The sequence below is a fragment of the Cordyceps fumosorosea genome (assembly GCF_001636725.1).
Source record: "Cordyceps fumosorosea ARSEF 2679 chromosome Unknown scaffold_20, whole genome shotgun sequence".
Classification (NCBI taxonomy): Eukaryota; Fungi; Ascomycota; class Sordariomycetes; order Hypocreales; family Cordycipitaceae; genus Cordyceps; species Cordyceps fumosorosea.
The window spans coordinates 148,687-165,855 of NW_017387320.1; the positions used below are offsets into that span (position 1 = coordinate 148,687).

The 17,169-nt window shown below is 55.3% G+C and overlaps 9 protein-coding genes across 9 annotated transcripts; 6 read left to right on the top strand and 3 right to left on the bottom strand.

Moving 5' to 3' along the window:
* Positions 1-298: 298 nt before the first annotated feature.
* On the bottom strand, positions 299-1,061 carry ISF_07127 (DUF498 domain protein; the record flags this gene model as incomplete). Its single annotated transcript, XM_018850731.1, has 2 exons — positions 299-510; positions 635-1,061. 2 exons carry the CDS (start codon positions 1,059-1,061, stop codon positions 299-301), a joined length of 639 nt encoding a protein of 212 aa, XP_018702008.1.
* Positions 1,062-1,774: 713 nt separating this feature from the next.
* On the bottom strand, positions 1,775-2,543 carry ISF_07128 (ribosomal protein L34-like protein; the record flags this gene model as incomplete). The annotated part of the gene is made up of 3 exons (XM_018850732.1): positions 1,775-1,960; positions 2,234-2,357; positions 2,506-2,543. The coding sequence occupies 3 exons, from the start codon at positions 2,541-2,543 to the stop codon at positions 1,775-1,777; spliced, it is 348 nt and encodes a 115-aa protein (XP_018702009.1).
* Positions 2,544-3,225: 682 nt separating this feature from the next.
* On the bottom strand, positions 3,226-3,728 carry ISF_07129 (hypothetical protein; the record flags this gene model as incomplete). The annotated part of the gene is made up of 3 exons (XM_018850733.1): positions 3,226-3,428; positions 3,485-3,548; positions 3,615-3,728. 3 exons carry the CDS (start codon positions 3,726-3,728, stop codon positions 3,226-3,228), a joined length of 381 nt encoding a protein of 126 aa, XP_018702010.1.
* Positions 3,729-4,690: 962 nt separating this feature from the next.
* Positions 4,691-5,341, top strand: ISF_07130 (Transcription factor, FAR1-related protein; the record flags this gene model as incomplete). Its single annotated transcript, XM_018850734.1, has 1 exon — positions 4,691-5,341. The coding sequence occupies one exon, from the start codon at positions 4,691-4,693 to the stop codon at positions 5,339-5,341; it is 651 nt and encodes a 216-aa protein (XP_018702011.1).
* A 2,926-nt stretch (positions 5,342-8,267) lies between these two features.
* Positions 8,268-9,600, top strand: ISF_07131 (hypothetical protein; the record flags this gene model as incomplete). Its single annotated transcript, XM_018850735.1, has 3 exons — positions 8,268-8,468; positions 8,525-8,659; positions 8,713-9,600. The coding sequence occupies 3 exons, from the start codon at positions 8,268-8,270 to the stop codon at positions 9,598-9,600; spliced, it is 1,224 nt and encodes a 407-aa protein (XP_018702012.1).
* Positions 9,601-10,609: 1,009 nt separating this feature from the next.
* On the top strand, positions 10,610-11,214 carry ISF_07132 (hypothetical protein; the record flags this gene model as incomplete). Its single annotated transcript, XM_018850736.1, has 2 exons — positions 10,610-10,840; positions 10,987-11,214. The coding sequence occupies 2 exons, from the start codon at positions 10,610-10,612 to the stop codon at positions 11,212-11,214; spliced, it is 459 nt and encodes a 152-aa protein (XP_018702013.1).
* A 1,494-nt stretch (positions 11,215-12,708) lies between these two features.
* ISF_07133 (integral membrane protein) lies at positions 12,709-13,902 on the top strand (the record flags this gene model as incomplete). Its single annotated transcript, XM_018850737.1, has 1 exon — positions 12,709-13,902. The coding sequence occupies one exon, from the start codon at positions 12,709-12,711 to the stop codon at positions 13,900-13,902; it is 1,194 nt and encodes a 397-aa protein (XP_018702014.1).
* Positions 13,903-14,258: 356 nt separating this feature from the next.
* Positions 14,259-14,804, top strand: ISF_07134 (hypothetical protein; the record flags this gene model as incomplete). Its single annotated transcript, XM_018850738.1, has 2 exons — positions 14,259-14,417; positions 14,466-14,804. 2 exons carry the CDS (start codon positions 14,259-14,261, stop codon positions 14,802-14,804), a joined length of 498 nt encoding a protein of 165 aa, XP_018702015.1.
* A 1,023-nt stretch (positions 14,805-15,827) lies between these two features.
* On the top strand, positions 15,828-16,799 carry ISF_07135 (hypothetical protein; the record flags this gene model as incomplete). The annotated part of the gene is made up of 1 exon (XM_018850739.1): positions 15,828-16,799. The coding sequence occupies one exon, from the start codon at positions 15,828-15,830 to the stop codon at positions 16,797-16,799; it is 972 nt and encodes a 323-aa protein (XP_018702016.1).
* Between the last annotated feature and the right edge of the window lie 370 nt (positions 16,800-17,169).

Sequence of the window (17,169 nt, forward strand, 5' to 3'; positions counted from 1 at the left end):
TTTTGCTCACAAGACACCTATCCTCGATTAGGCGGCAATTCTCGTGTAATCAATAAATTACTTCGTACTTTGTGACTTTTATGCCCTTTCTAAAGTTGTAAGAGGTCTTACAAAGTGCCGTGGTGGGAAATCGTTCCATTACTATGATTCTATATCCCACCTTGTTAAACCTGCCAGGGCAGTCACAGCCCAACATGCAGCCTAAGATCCTACCCAACACAGTCGCATCATGGCCAAGACCCTATATGAGATCATTACAGTGGTATATATTGTACAATAATTTACATAGGTTACACCTTTACTCGGAAGCACCGATACCCTCACGCCACCCGATGGGTATCAACACTGCGGCCACGTCCGTCACCCCACGTTCCGTAGCAAGTAGATTAAACTGTGATGCTGCATTTCTCGTGTCCAAGACCTCCAAGCGCATCCCCAGCGACGAGATGTGCCTCTTCAGTTCCGGACTGAGCGGCGCTATGCTCTTTCCCGTGCCAACGATGAGTAAATCTACACAACCAGATGGGTTAGCAAAAAGTTCGGACCGCCCTGGGCTGCTGGGAGAGGGTATAAAGCCGCAGCCCCCAGTGCCGCCACCCCCAAGGATCAAAAACAAGATTTCTGCAAAGCTTACCTGGTCGCGGCCACAGCATGTCAAACACATCAAACGCCTCCGCCGGCACGTCAAACTGCCCCTTGTCGTTGAGCAGGCGCATCCGGCCGTCCATCGCCTCCCACGGCCGCCACGCGAACGCCTCACCGTCGACCAGCAGCGCGCCGTCGCCGTCGGTGATGGTGATGCCGCTGTTGAGGCCGAACCCGTCGTCCATGCAGACGTCGACCGACGTCGACGGCACCGGCGCGCTGCCGAGCACGTCCAGGTCCTGGAAGCTGGTCGGCACATGCTCCTGCGTCTTCTGGCGCTTGCAGAGCCCGGGCGTGGTGTGTAGGGCTCGCGCGGAGAGGAGCCGCTGCTGCCGGCATCGCAGCGTCGTCGCGGTCGTCGTTCGAGGCCGGCAGGAGGCAATTAGCGGTTGGGTGGGCGGGTTTGCGCGGGGCATGACGGATGCCCTATGTAAAGGCGCGGCCTCTCGTAACCGGCGTGTGAATGCGCGCATCGTAGATATTGTCGGATATGATTTGGGAGACTGGTGGGTGTCTTGATGAGATGGAAATATTTCTGCAAGAAGCTATCGTCTGCACTTGTATGTGGGGCTACGCAGGATTACCAACTCTGACGTCTGCATTTCGAAATCCTTCATCCTCAAAATGGCCGACAAGCTAATCACTTTTGGATTTGACGGATAGATTGACACGGCATATTTACAGTTTCAAAACTGACCCCGTACCAGTAGTCCGTAGTGGCGTGCTTAAAACCTCCAATAGCGACCTCAAGCCATCGTAGCTGTCGCAAGTCGACAATGCATATACACATAGCCGTCGATCCATCTCGGATGGCTGGTTTCTCAAATAATCTTCACGCGGTGCAATCAGCCCTACATCCCGTAGAGGGCCAACGTTCAACATGTATGTGCTTGACTCTCGTTTCATTTCAGATCATCAAGTTAGGTTTAGCAGTCCTAAAGACAGCAGCAGACCAGCCGTCATCTTTTGTAACAGCCCTGGTCCATATGTATCATGCAGTCCCTTTTTGTCCTAATGAACACCAAAGCAATGAACCCATTTCACCACCATTCGTTCCGCCGAAAAAGAAACAAGGAATAAATTTTTGTTGTCGACAGTTTGTTTTTCAAAAGTGTAATTTGATTCCCATTTATTTCTTCTTGCCCTGCTCCTGCTCCTTCAGGACCTTCTTGACGATCTTCTGCTCCTCGATCAGGAACGCACGGACGATGCGGTCGCGGACGCAGTTACCACATCGCGAACCACCGTAGGCGCGCTGGACGGTCTTCTGGGGCTTGGAGATGGTAGCGTACTCGCGGGGACGGAGAGCGGGGATCTGTGAGGAAACAAGTCAGTCGGTGCTTCTCGGCAGGTCGTGGTCATGGTGACTCGAGTGGCATTCGCAAGTCTTCGGCGCAACTTCGTCTTCGTGGAGAGGTTTGACTGGTCCCATGCCCCCCACAGGCCAACGCAAATTTGGCAGCAATTCCGTATGGATGCCCTGCTTCTTTTGCGGGCAGAGAGAACCAATCTCAATATTCCTCGTCTTGCTAGCCTCTTTGCCGTCCTGAATGCCATTCGAGTCGTCGTTGTCGTCGGGTTGACTTACGCCAGAGAGCTTGGAGCCGCAGTCGCCGCACTTGGGGACGGTGCCGCGCTTCTTCAGGTGCAGCACGCGGAGCTTACCACCGGGAGTCTTGGAGACTCGGGTGATGTTGGAGGTGGTGTTGTAGCTGTAGCGCCATCATCGTTAGCCCTCAATGTTCCTGCGTTGCGTGCCAAAGTGCCCGGGGGTTTGTCGCGAAGGGGGGAGAAGATGAATTCGAGGCATTGTATTTTCGAATGGATGCTTCTTTCGCGACGGAGAGGATAAGCACTCACGGGGTGCGGCGGCGGTAGGTGACGCGGTGGTTGACCATTTTGGCGGTATTTGCTGGGTTGGATTGCAAATTGAGGGAATCACGGACAAGGACCAGAAGCGAAGAATTTCGAGATTTGGTGGAAAATTTGTGTGGGTGGTGCTTGAGAATGTGCCCGCTAAGCTGGCGAATCAGAGAGCGCAGTGAGCCTGGGACGTCCCACCATTGCACGTGATTTGTCGCGATGCCAGGCCTTGCCAAACGGGCGGCGACCTCTGATGTGGAGTCAACTTGCTTGCGTTATCATTAGCCAGATGTGCCCTGCAACAGAAATCCCTTTGTTTTTACAATTGGAAAAGATGAGGCCGTAAACAAGCAGATGTGAACTTTATCAACATGCACAAATCTGTGTGCATTTTTTGCCTGACTACTTGACACTGTCGCGATGCGGGGCAGTGACGCCTCGGGAGGTGTATTTCCATACCTCCCTCCTCTAGATTAAACTGAGCTTGATAACTGGTGTATTTCATTCCCCTACATTCATTCTTCGATATTCCATCGTCTGACATGGTATGTATTGTCCAAACGCCTGTACACCACGCCATATTGAAAACCAAGCACCGCATGTCGCCTGAAACGCCGTTTGAAAAGTCATAAATAATAGCCGGTCGGGATGCAAGTCCGACGTGCAAACCTGCATTTGAAATGCTTGCTCCCATGATCAACAGACATTATCAGACCACTAGTCGTCTTTGTCCAAGTTGAACCAGTTGGGATGGTCCTGGTGGCGCCAGGGCTTGATGTCGAACGGATCTTCCTCCTTGCTCTTGCTGGTCATGGCGAAGACCTCCTTGCTCTTTTCGCTGCGCATGAGCTCGGTGAATTCCGTAATGTTTGCCTGAGCTTCTTCGAGGGACTTGGTGAAGGCTGCATACATGACTTCAGCTGCGGGGTTGTTTAGCATGGTTGCCGCAACTACGGGCAGATGTGATCGTGCTTACGAGATGGCTGCTTCTGCATAATAGGCTCTATCATCTTCGGGATAGTGCTCCTCAGAAGGCGAGACTGATAAAAGAGCAACAGTCAGCGATGGTGAAGTGGTGTACGGCGACGTTGGGTGGATGGGCTGACCTTGATGTGGAGGAGCTTGAGATGTTTCATCGCTTCGCGAAGGCGAGCCTCCTTGTCGGAGACATCAGCGCCAGCGCCGACCCCAGAATTGCCCTGGGCTTGTTGAGTGTCCATAGTCAATGCATATGCCGCCCAGCGCAGATGAATTTCTGTTGTTGGATAAGGGTAGATGTCAATAGGCAGGAACCAGGAAGGAGTTCGGGATGATGTGGGTCGCGTCCGTCGGCAACGGTGCCAATGCACTAGTTACCTGGATATTGGGGATTGTAGCAGGGATACCAGAGAATTGCCAAAGCAAAGATTGTATGTATATTGTCGCAGCGATTCTAACTGTGTGCACCAAGTGTGAGGAATTCCCCTAGAGCTTAAAAAAACGACTGAGGTAGGGAAGGAGTCTGGCATGGCTTTACGTCACGTGCAAAGTGAGTTTGTGCCACGAGGCCGCTGGCGTGCTCGACATTGCACAAACTCTTCATGACGCACAGATGAAAAGACTCGCAGTGTCATCCTTAGCCAGCCCGATTTGCCACGCCGACGCAAATCGCCCAACATTTCTCGGCCCTCATCTGCGGGATCCATCGGTGCATATCTCAGAAAGCCAGAAAAAGACTTGAGCGCAGTGAGAGTTCAAACGACGGCTTTACGCGCTAAGTGCTCATCCCAGTCAACCCACGCGCCTCTCTGCGCTGTGATTGGCTGGTCGCGCCCGGACCGGATCAACACCAAACCTAATGGGCTCGCTGACAGTGCGGATTGGAAAAATCCTCACACTCCCGCCTCCTGCATCATACTGTACGGCGCAAGTGAAGGGAACCAACAGCAAGCTGGACGGCACACGATCTACTATCCTTTGCGTCACGAATTGATTTTTGAATTTCTGTGAGAAGTGGACTCGAGGGGCCTTCCTTTCCTCCGGCCGCCTTTTCAGGCACTTTCGTCGGCCTTTCTGCCTGACACTCGTTCGCCTCTATTGGCCCAGACCCGCGTTTCTCGCACTGTCGCGTACCTACGTCACCCAAGCGCCCACGCACCACCGCGAAGAAAACGAGAAGGACGAAGTCAGCCGACCGCCCGCCATGTCGAGTCCTCCCGATCCCGGCACGACGCCGCCGCCGGCACTGCTGCCGCCGCCGGAGGGCATCTTCCGGTCGTTTGACGACCTGATGGCATCGGTGCAGCGCGTCGCCAAGGACCAGGGCTACGGCATCGTGAAGCTGCGGGCGTCCAACTACCGCGAGGGCAAGCCGACGCGCTACGACCTGGTCTGCGACCGTGGCGGCGTCAAGTACAACAGCACGGCCAAGAAGCGCAACCCGTCGACGCGCAAGATCGACTGCCCCTTCCGCGCCAAGGCCGTCTGCGAGGTGCAGCTGGGCAACCAGTGGCGCTTCGCGCTGCAGGAGCCGCGGCACAACCACGAGCCCCGGGTGCCGTCGAGCACGCCGGGCGCCGAGGCGCCGCCGCTGGCCACGTCGCTACGCTCCTTCACTAACAAGCTCGACCGGCTGAGCCACGACATCGCGCAGGGCTTCATGCGGCTCGAGCAGCGGTTGGACAACATCGAGAAGCGCATCGAGGGCATCGAGGCCCGAGCGTCGACGTACGAGCCGCGCTTCCAGTCGGTCGAGAACCGCCTCCTCAGCATCGAGGGCATAGAGGGGGCACGCATGGATAGCATGGGAATGGACGACCCCGAATCGCGGCTGCTGGCCTCGGCTGTTATGTAGAGCGCCGGCCCCGGCAACGGTCCGCACAATTCGGGTGGTGAATGACTCCAACACGGAATCTAGGCGCCAGCTTGTCATGCACTTTTGGGATTGGAGCGTCAATCGCGTTCCGGCTCTGTTCCTTTAGATATGCTGTTGGCGGCTCACTTCTCACATTACCGAGCCATGGCAATGACGCCGAACGATACCGCGTGGGGATGACTGAGCGCTTACGGAAAGCGTTCTATGACGTGGATGTGCAGTCTGCGACGCGCATTTGATATTTTACGATATGATTTCTGAGTTTGGTTTCGGTTCGGGGGCTCTGCACGTTTTCTTTCGCTTGCGGGTCATGATGTTTTAGTTCTTTTTATGAGGTGCGTGTGGTGGCTTCTATGGAGGACAGGGACAGAGCAATTCTATCAGCTGTTGGCGTTTGGGATACTCAGAAACAAATGGGCTACCAGGACAGAGTTTGGAGCTCTGGGTTACGGGGATATATCGATCTGCCCCTTTGCTTCTCTTCTTCATTTTCTTGCTCTTCTGCTTTTTTCTTTCGGCTTTGTGCTATTTTCGTTTGGAGAAGTGACCGCGCGCAAAATCCGTCTGTTGCGTTAAGATGCGTGCTTCTGAATTTATACTTGCTTTCTGCTCATGGCCCAGTGTCGCGAGTGTCTCGTGGTACTTGGTTGGAGGAGTGCTGAACAAAGGGCGCTGGTTTATCCTTTTGTAGTGCCCAAGACGAAGTTGAATTATACACATTTTTCTGTCGCGTCGTTGTGAACCGCTTTAGGCGGCCATGTCTCAATACCACGACATCTATCTCTGAGTTTCAGATGCGAATGCTGGTAGCCTTGTCAGGATGATCTCCCGTACGCTGCAAGAAGCATTCTGCATGTCTTGGAGAATGAGGACGCAAGTTTCATTCACACGCAAACTCGTGGTTTCATGACAACCCCCCTGGCATGCTACAGACGCCTCGACCGAACAACGGAGCGCGGACAAAAACTACGAAATAAAAGGCCCGAAGAGCTTTTCAGGTCGACAGCGCCACTTCTCTCTCGGCCAGCAAGGTAGATCGTGGTAGACGTCTTGGGTGCGTGGTCGTAAGTAATGCCGCCGACATGGTAGGTGGAGGTGAAAATGGCCTCGAGGCGGGATTTCGCAATGTCCGAAAAGACGTACGCGAAAACATGACCTTAGCTGAAGGAGCGAAGCTAGGCTGGGATTTGTATTTCTTACTGTGTTACTGCAGACTTGCACCGGGTGACGAGATGGGCTCTCGCTACGAGCATGGTTGTGCAGAGGTGTTCGGAGACGGGCGTACTCCGCGGAGTTTTCACACAGTCTCCCGAGAAGAAATACCAAGGTAGGCAATAATGTGTCAGGCGGCTGAATGGCTTGTCTCTTTCACGTCGGTACCTATTTTGGAGGAGGCGTTGGGTAGTTGTTGCGGCAGCTGCAGTCGGGTTGGCGCGCTCGCAGATTCAAAGGGAGGGGAGGAGGAGGGGGTGGTGTGGTTGGAGGGGGCTTGGCTCGAAGGCTTATTTATAGGGCTTGTAGGGCAGTCGTGGGGGCCAAGAGCGGTGCCGCAGCGGGAGGCTGGCGGATGCTGGCACTATCAGGTACGCGACTTTTAAAATGGGGAAGCGACCGGTGCTATGCACATAAACGCTGAAAATAGCCAGAGATGGACAAGTTAGTAATGAAGAGAATAATTTGAGAAGCAGTGCATCGCCTCTTTGTGCTCGGCGATGACCTATTTTCAACAATGTACAGCCACAGTGCACCTGCTCGTTGGGCTTATTGCTGTTACATTGGCGCCAGATGCAACGGCCCACACCACACACCACATGCGCTTCATCCTGCACGGGGCGTAGGTAGGAAAGAGAGGTACGTCAGTAAAGGTCCTCAGGAGATTTACCTCCTTTTGTCACCATCAGCAACTTGACATCTCCTCCTTCGTCGCGACCGGCTCCTTTCCGCTAACGTCACACCATCAGAGACGGAATCTCGCCTACCCATCCGTCGATGGGACCCACAGCTCGTCTGCCTCCATCCACCAGCGAAAAAACATTCATCTTGGGGAGATCCCTTGACGGCGTCGAGACTCGCCCCCGACGAGACCAACCCCACCCTCAAACTACCGGAGAAGGGAGGCTGCGCTTGTTGGACGCACCACACCCAGAGTTGAGCGCCAGCTCGGCAAATCTGGTTGGCTCCGCCGCGACGGATGCTCACGCCACTGCCATCGGCCGCCTCTCCCCTCCATCCCGCGGCCGCCCCCCTCCTCTCAAGGCCTGTGTACGAGGGGTTCTCTTCCTCTTGACGACGCACTAGCCCCCCCCCCCGAGGAGAGCAGATCCTACTTCATTCATCAACCCAGCTCTCCATTTACTCGAATGCAGCACCTCACTCACGAACTCTGCAGCATCACCTGTGTATAATAGCACCCGGCCGCCCGCCGTTCAAACCCGTTTCTGAGCCATCACCACCCACCCTCCTCACGTTTCCGTCTACTTATCCTAATCTTCACTCTTCATTATGCCTGGCGTACCTACTTTTCGTGGCTGCGACGCTTGTTACAAGCAAAAGAAAAAGGTAGGCTGCACTCCCATGCACCTAATTAATGGAAGCCTCAGCAACTAACACGGCCAAGTGTGATCAAGCGACACCAAAGTGCGCCAGATGTGCCCGCCTCCAGATTCCTTGCCAAGGAGTAGGACAACTCAGATACAAGTTCAAGGAACAAAGTTTCGCCTTTGTTCCCGCCAAGACGCCCCGGTCCAAGAAACTTCCCCCAAGGCCAAGGTTGCTGTCACCCCCAGCCTCACCCAACAACCAAATCACCAGACTATCGGGTCGTTTCGTCTCTGCCCTGCAGATTGATGACCCCCAGTTTGACTTGAAGTGTTTCGGAGACTGGTTCGCTCGCATCCCTGCTCGGATGGGCACCTGTGAGCTTCTAGACTATGCCACGGAGGGGTTTCTCGCTGCCCATGATGATCTGCGCAGCGGTCAAAAATCTCGAAGGACGATTGAGAAATGCGGCAAGGTCCTCAATTTACTCCACAATGCTCTCAAAGACTCACGACAATTAAAATCTCCGTACACACTGTGTGCCATCTTTATGCTCATGATTGCTGAAGTTAGTGCTCCTTCAACTGGTGGTGTGCTTCCCTAAACCTCTAACATATTGGGTAGATGTGGGTGTCCGAGTCGGCACAAAGTTACATGAGCCACATGCAAGGCATCTGCACTTTGCTACACCATACCATTGACGAGCCATGGCACGATTCCTTTGGTCAAGACCTGCGCTACCACCTCATAGTACCTGCTGTATGCTCTCCCCCCCCTGCCCCTCCACGTTGCTCCTGCTAACGTGCCAAAAGTGCATCGAAGCTATTATAAATCCCAACATCCCCCAAATTGATTTACGATATCTCCATATTCTAAACACGCGTCTCGGGTGCTACCGACCGTTGGATAAGGAAGAGGGCCAGGCGATCGAGAGTCTAGACTTGCCATATCTGATGCGCTTCTCGTGTTTCACCCGCCAGCCAGAGCTGCACGAAAAGGAGATGGTCAGGGAATACAAGCGGATGCAGATTGAGTGTCCGTTTGTGCGCCGGCGGCTGATGGATCTCACCAACATGGCCAAAGCGACGAGGAAGACAAACACCGCTCTCGTCAGGGCACAGATACAGATGGGCGTGGCCTACACAATGATACTAAGCTTTACGCTTATGATCAATGCCTTCATCTCAGCCATGGACCCGACAAGCAAAAGGCTTCAAGAAGAGGCCTTGCTCTATGCGCGGGAAGCCATCTGGATTACACGCATATTGAGCAAACAGCTGCCTGTTGGGGCTGGCTTTATGCCCGCAGCATTATTCGCGGCATGGGTCGCCACAGACGACGACGAGGTTATTGAAGGCATTGAATCGACCATTAAGCAGCATAAAAGCTACTGGGCGGAGCCGCAGTATGTGGAGCACTTCACGACGTTGAAGAAGCGTGTCGGCATTATACGCAACAGAAGGCTGGTAGAGCTTCGCGCTGGTGGGCTGCGAGGTATGGACGTAACGGCTTTTACAACGGCGAACGGCCCGGAATACAATCCATGGGGCCGGGACGCGCCATTCGTAGACACGATGTCGCTACACAACGGCAACCCTCGGATGATGATCTCGGGGGCGAGCTGTGTGCCGGAACCGGAATCGGGGGCCCTTTACAATTGGGACTTCAACTTCGCTGCCCTTGCTTTTAATCATGTATAAGAAAAGATATAGTCTGCTTGGACAGTCCATGTACACACGTCACATACGCCACGACCTTAGCAATTATATTGAGAGCCGTTGCGAAATTGTTAGATCCCCTGGTACGATGTAGGGCGGCAGCTCCCCGTTCCTGTGGCTCCCGGCAGTTATCACGGAAGAGGTAAGCCTCCCCCGCGTTTCGCCGTGGTCCCGGCCGAGTGTAGGGCGGAACAGACGGGAAGGAGTGGCAAAAAAGACAGCGATGCATGAAGCCGCAACGTAAGAAGCGGTCGCCGCCCTGAGCTTGGCGCGCGGGTTGCGGCAGACGACAAAATACAAGGAGGCGCAGGACATTCGCGGGAGAGGGTCCCTTTGTTGACACTGCCCGCTATGCAACCGCCTTCGACCACAAAGGGGGAGGCACAGCTTGATTGGCAGGCGGCGCATCGCGAACCTTTCGGGAAGTGTCCTGCATGGGGATATGTAGCCGATTGTAACGTATCATGAATGGGATCTCAAAAAGCAAGGCCAAGGGCAGTCGTGAGATGAATCCGACTGGAAGAGATGGAATCTTGCCATGGACGTATTTCTTAACGGGCAGGCTGATTGGACGGATTAGGCGAGAGGGATTTGGATGAGGTTGCGTCGGCTTACGATTTACCGTGGGGGTAGGGGGGGGTGGCAGCCTGAGCTGAGACGAGGCTGGCCACTTGTAGTGATATTGTCCGAATGTTTACTCGCTACGGGCATATCTGCACTGCCTTGGACAATTTGTCATAGCCACTGGAAGTGGCGCTTGCTAATTTTTACAAAAAATTCTAAAGCTCAATGAACTGCCGGCAGTTGGGCCGGCCAACCCAATCAACATCTGATGGTAGATTATTCTACCTTATTGGCCACCTGCCAACACCATACCAGCCAACACCTCATACTACTATGGACCAACACCTGAGACCACCACCAATGCGACAAAGTGCTGCTCCAGCCCGCCTGCCTACCACCACCCAACACCACAAGCGCCTCACACAGGATGCCCGCCAAACTTTGCGACGGCTGCGCCCAGGTCCGCGGCGACAAGACCGACGAGCAGCTCATCAAGGGCATGAAGAAGCTGTGGTGCCAGGGCTGCCTGGCGCCGCACACCTCGATGCACTTCTCGCTGCTGCAGTGTCCAGAGCGCATGGACAGGCCGCACCTGCATCGGCCGCGAGGGCTACTGTACGTCAAGCTGGGCTCGCACTGCAGCGCCAGCTGGACGCAGGTGTGCCGAATGGCCCGCCACACCAGCCACGGCCTACCGGATCAACATCCGGACCTTTGCGGCACATCCCGTTCGCCGCGCCGGCGGGGGGCGGGAAGGAAGCCCCCCCCCCCCGGGGCTCCGCGGTGCTCACGGCGGTGCTCAAGGCCGCGCAGTTCCCCCGGGGCGGCTATTTGTTCAGCCCGGCGCGGCGCTTCGCCGACTGCCGGGCGGTGAAGGTGTTTGACCCGCGACACTGCGACTGCCTCGACTGGAAGGGGGCTGCCGTGTCGTGGTGCGACAAGGCTGGCTGTGCGGTCAAGGAGAGGAATAGGTCGGGTAAGTCGCTAGCGCACGTCGAGGGCTACAAGCACTATAAAAACAGTGGGCAGTGAGAGAGAGAGAGAGGCGGCGGGAGGCTGAGTATGGGGGGTTTGGGAGGGTTGTTTCTATCTTTCGTATCTTCTTTATCTTCTTTATCTTTCTCATCTATCTTTCTTATTTTTCTTGTCCTTCTTATTTTTCTTGTCCTTCTTATTTTTCTTGTCCTTTTTATTTTTTTTCTTCTCACCTCCATCTTTCATTCCTACCCTACATCTGTTTATAGGTATTGACTACTGTGTGTGTATAGGTAGTACGTATCTAGGTACGAATTTTGAAAGCGACCTTGGATTTTCCGAAAATGTCATAACAGCGCATATAAATCAGACGAAGAAGGAAAAAAAAGGGAGGAAAAAACACCAAAAAGGGACAAGCAGGCAGTGGTTAAAGAACTGCTAAAAATTAAGCGAAATTGTTTTGGTCAATACACGGATACAGATTTCTTGATAAAAATACTGAGGCCTTCTCCAACAACCCCATCTCATCAATCCCATGGTTCGACTTCCTCAGCATTCAAGCTTGAAATAGACCGTGTGCTACGCGGCCCGTCGTATACCTGCTCGGATTCTGACCCCAGCTGCTCCATCACGAGTCGTCATGACGCACCGCCCCCCTTTTCCGAGCCCTTTTTAATCTGTGCCTGTGTGAAACTGTCAGGGGTCCGTCCGTCCCATGCTCGGTTCAAAGAGGGAAGATGCGCCCAGCCTTACCGTGTGGGCCGACGCAGAATGGGCTTTCCTCCAATACCGGCGTGGGAACAAGGTCTTGGCGGTTCCGTTTTGTTTGAATGCGGTATTTGCATAGCTTGCGCAATGCCGAGAGGGTCTTGAGAATACGGGATACTTGCCTTTCTAGCTGTTGGCTTAGACGGGCAAGTTGTCTACTTTGACAACGATTTTGACAACACAACTTCCAAGTCAGCACAACTTCCAAGTCAGACAAGAACTGGAAATATATTACCAAAGAAGACTGGACTAAAAATAAAGTTTACCTGGTCTCTTCGCTAGCGTCCAAATATCTGCCACACGCTTCCTTCTTGGCCATTTCTGGAAATGACCCCTGGGCGGTTAGATGTCGGCGGGCCTTTGTTCCGCCCTGTGGGCCAACCGACTTGGCGACTCGAGCAAACTGATTATGGTCAAGAAACGCAGCCCAAGAGATGTACTCTCATATGCGACGAAAGCGACGATTGCGTGTCCGGTCTCCAGCATGCTCAACTCTGGGGGGGAGGTGGGGGCTAGGGTGTTTGATGAAGCCTGCGGTTGTTGCTGCAGCGGCAATGCCACCACCGGCAAGCGCCGCGTTGGCCGGAGATGTATTTTTAGCATGAAAGGGGGAGGGAGGGATCAAGTAATTGTCAACATCGTTTTGATAATTCGCTCTTTGTTATAAGAGAACTTTGATAAGTTGTCTATGAAATACTTGAATCACTACACTCCTCTCCCCCCCCTTCTCCTTGCTAGGCAACAATTCAACCAACAGCCCCCCGATGCTCTGCTGCTTATACCATGACGTCCGAGTCTTTTCCCGACTACACCCGCCTGCTGGCGACGGCCGGCCTCACCATCACCCACTACATCGTCGGCTCCGTCCTCTTCGACCTCGTCCACTGGCAAGCGCACCAGAAGTCGCGCAGCCCCCTCGTCCGCTGGCTCTCCCGCACGCACGCCGCCCACCACCAGTACTTTGACCGCCGCCTGCGCTTCCAGCCGCGCTTCCGCGCCGCCAACCTCGCCTCCCACATGCCCCTCGAGTTCGCCTGCCAGGCGCTCGGCAGCACCGCCAGCTGGCTGCTCCTCCGCCGCCTCTACCCGGCCGCCGCCGCCTACGACCTGCTCATCGTCATGGTCGTGCAGGTCATCCGGACGAGCGTGGTGGCCTGGAACATGGGCCACGACTCGAACCACATCCCGTACGAGGTGGTACCCAAGGATAGGAACCACATGATTGTCGGGCCAGAGTACCATGTGCTGCACCATATTGATCCGCAAAACTACTTTGGCTCCATGGTGCGCGTGGTTGACGTGCTCTTTGGCACCGCGACGACGCTCCGAGGGCGCCGCGTGGCGATGACGGGCTCGCAGGGCGCGCTGGGCAAGGCGCTGACGGAGGTGCTCCGGAAGCAGGAGCGCGTCGCCTCCGTGACCCCCCTCCGGCACGGCATCGAGTGGACCCCCGACGACCTCGGCAAGCTCGCACCGCTCCTCGCGGAGACGGACGTGCTGGTGCTGTGCCACGGGACCAAGGACGCGGCCTCCGCGCACGCGGTCAACTGCGCGGCCACGGTGGCCATCGTCGAGCTGTTCAGGCGCGTGCGGACGCGTGCCGGCGCGGAGCTCATCCCGGAGGTGTGGTACGTGGGCAGCGAGGCGGAGCTGCACGGCGCGATGCCGGGCGACGGCGAGGCCATGAAGGCGTACGCGGCGTCGAAGCGCGCCTTCGTGCCGTTCGCGCGCGCGTATTACGATGATGAGGATTTCTTGTACAGGCACGTGGTGCCGGCGGCGTTTCAGTCAAAGATGGGCTCGGCGGTGGTCGGCGCGGACTGGGCGGCCCGGGTCGCGGTGTGGTGGATCCGGAGGGGAGCGCAGTACGTGCCGGTGACGTACACGGGGCTCGCCTTTGTAAACTACTTTCGTTTCATGTACTGGGTCGCGGCGACGCCGGCCGGCTCTCCGAAGACGCACAAGTTGACCCAGTGAGCGAGCTGAGGGTGTGTCTTTGTTCATTATTCCTATTCGTCCATAGCGTTTGGCGGCGTTGCGTGTCCTTTTTCTTCTGTACAAAATAGACACAACGAATTGATGGCTTCTCTTTTTGACCTTTAACTAGAAGCCCGGAGTTCATGCTCAATGGCCGAGTACATATCAAACACTGCAAAGCTTAGCGTCGCTTACCACGGGGCCTGACACGAGTCAAGGCTGAATTCCGAGCTATGATCGGCAAGGAGGTCTACGCCGTTGAGATCGCCGAAGACAAAACATACTTCTGCGCCGACGAATGCATCCACCAGAACATCTACTTTTCCCACTCCCGCGGCATTTGTCGCTAGTCCGAGATGGTCCGCCCCGTTGACGACAACGACAAGGTGAACCTCGAGTTTCCATTTGCCTGCGCCGGCGAGCGGCCGATTAAGGGCTTTCACATGCGCCTTATCGAAGAGAGTGAAAAGAAGGACTTTTACCCGTGCGACGTCCAAGACGGCAAGGGTTTGAAGGTGGACAAGAACGGCTTCAAAAACTACGCATGCCTCGCCGACAAATAGTTGGGCCCCGCACAATGCGGGCCGCCGAAGCTCGAGGAGGACTTGACCTGGGAGGAGATCAAGGCGCTGGTCGACGCGTCTCCCGTGCTGACGGATCTGCTCGCGGCCACTCCCCCCGAACCCGCTAGCAAGTGTGTGCCGCCGCCCGTTGCCACCTCGAAGCCGGGGACCGACGTCGACGCGAACAAGCCGGCCAACGACGGCTCGGACGGGCTGGAGGAAGACGGTGACTCAGATGAGCCGGAGAAGGACGTTGACTCGGAAGAGCCGACCGATGGCGACTCGGAGGAGCCGGTTAATCCGAGCTTCGTCTTTCCGGGGCCAACCAACGGAGAGTAAGGCTGATGTAGGATATATCGTCTTTCGGGAGGACCAAAGATGACGAAGTCTGAGTGCGTACGCTTGAGTGAAGGGCCAACGCTGCATGCCATGTAGAGTCGATTGACCGGTGCAGACCGAATGCAATGCAATACACATACAGGGCCACCTACAATTTTAGAATATACTGAAGAATTGTCAGCTTTCCTCTACTTCTGACTGTAAATAGGCCAATGGCACTATTGCATCAGGCAATTCCAGTACCGTTAAGTCGATACGTAGAGCGTTAGTTCAGACGAATAGATCATCAGGGAAGAAGCTCGTAGCCATCTCAAAATAGTGTAATGCGGACACTCGGTACTTGCATCTGGATGCCTCCTTCATAACTTCCCTTTGCTATCATAATAATGCCCTGGGTTCCTCGTTTAGCTGCTTGCGTCTTGTCTGTAATGCCCTGGCCGCAGCATTGCGCCACTGGATTCTGCCTTGTCAGTCCCCTCTCTCCCCCATCCCGGCCCGCTCGCGCTTCTAATTATACTCTTCACAAGTTGATAGTAGTTCCGCTTGTTCCCGCTTCTTGGCCATGCAATGTCTTGACCACTATACTTGCTGGGTGTATGCGCCCAAAGAGCCAAAAGTTTACCAGCGCAATGCTCATGCTAAAGCTTTATCAGCAGACATTTCACGCCATTTGTATCGATGCGCTAAAGAGGATGAAACATCTCGTTTCTCCTCTTATATATGCAAAGTTGTTTGATCGCCCGTTTTTGAGTCATTGGTGAAGATCAGGTCAAGCTACCCAACTACACGTGCTCTTGGCCCTGCTATTCAGCGACAGGTTCTCTTAACCTATTCCGCGACACGCTCTGTTGGCTCCCTCGCTCATGTATTTACGTATATAAAGTCCCGAGAATCACGTAGACATCTAAGTACTTCACCAGCTTCTTCACCAACTAGATAGCGGACAACAAGCTTTCCTTCTACACACGTCCCACTGTATACTTCTTCTCAACTCGCTTCACACCTCCCAATTCCACCACCACCATGCTCCCCAGAGTATCTGTCCTGCTCGGCGCCGCCGTCGCCGTCCGCGCCGCCAACCACGGCAGCAACATCGCCGGCGCCAAGGTCAACGCGACCTCCTTCGCCTGCGGCGACGACTGCGCCCACGACGGCGTCTACTTCTCCGCGACCGGAAGCTTCTGCTCCCTCTCCGAAGTCGTCGTTGAGAAGGCCGCCGGCGACCAGGAGCCGCGACTCGTCTGCGAGTCCAAGTCGTCGAGCGGCGTCACGAGTCAGCCCCTCGCCGCCAGCGGAGAGACGGCGCCGGTCTGCGACGTCTGGGAGAACAACAAGGACAAGGTTAACTTGTGCATTTACTCCAGAGACATCAACGTCAACCCGACGAAGATTGTAGAGTTCGCGGAGATTCAGCGCGAGCTCGGGACCAAGTCGGCTGGCCAGAAGAGCGAGTCGGATCCGAACGCCCCCGACGCTGGCCTTCCCAGTGGTGATGATGGCAACGGCAGTGGTCCCGACGGTGATCTCGACGGCGGTCAAGAGTTTGAACCTGCCCCGGAAGAGCCTAGCCAACCTAGTCAGCCCGATGGTCCCGGTGGTCCCGATGGTCCCGGCGGCCCCGGCGGCCCCGGCGGCCCCGAAGGTCCAGGGGGTCCCAGTGACGGCGGTTGTGATAAAGGTCCCGGCGGTCCCGGTGGTCCCGGTGGTCCCGGTGGTCCCAGTGGTCCCGATGGTCCCGGTAGTCCCAGTGGTCCTGGCGGTCCCGGCGGTCCCGGTGGTCCCAGTGGTCCCGGTGGTCCCGGCGGTCCCGGTGGTCCCGGTGGTCCCAGCGGTCCGGGTGGTCCGGGTGGTCCGGGTGGTCCGGGTGGTCCCGGTGGTCCGGATGGTCCCGGCGGTGGTCTCAACAGTGGCCAAGAGTTTGAATCTGGTTCCGAGGGTCTCAATGGTCTGGGAGGCATTTTCCGCAGATGGCGAGGTCGTTTCTACGGAGCATAAACATTCACTCGATTAGTACGACAAGAACGGTGCAGCCGACGTCGAGAGCTGCTAGCAGATGTCGAAACACTGTGCCATGAACAGGGAGCTTGATGTGTGCTCGTTGGATTTATGAGCTGGACACGCCCAAGTATCACTTCCTCTACTTGTGATGCAACAGGGTGCAATAGCTATTTCTGTGTATTTCTGGCGAGTGCGTATATAGGAAATCAAGCGACTTTTCATGACGAATCAATGATGGGTCTCATCGGGGCCGCCTTTGTCCGTGAGTTGCGTAGGAGTCTTTAATTTCGAGGAAAATAAAGGTTTCGAGTCGTACGGTTTTTCAAGCTGATACGGATATGTTATTCAGAATCTTAGTGCGTAGCAG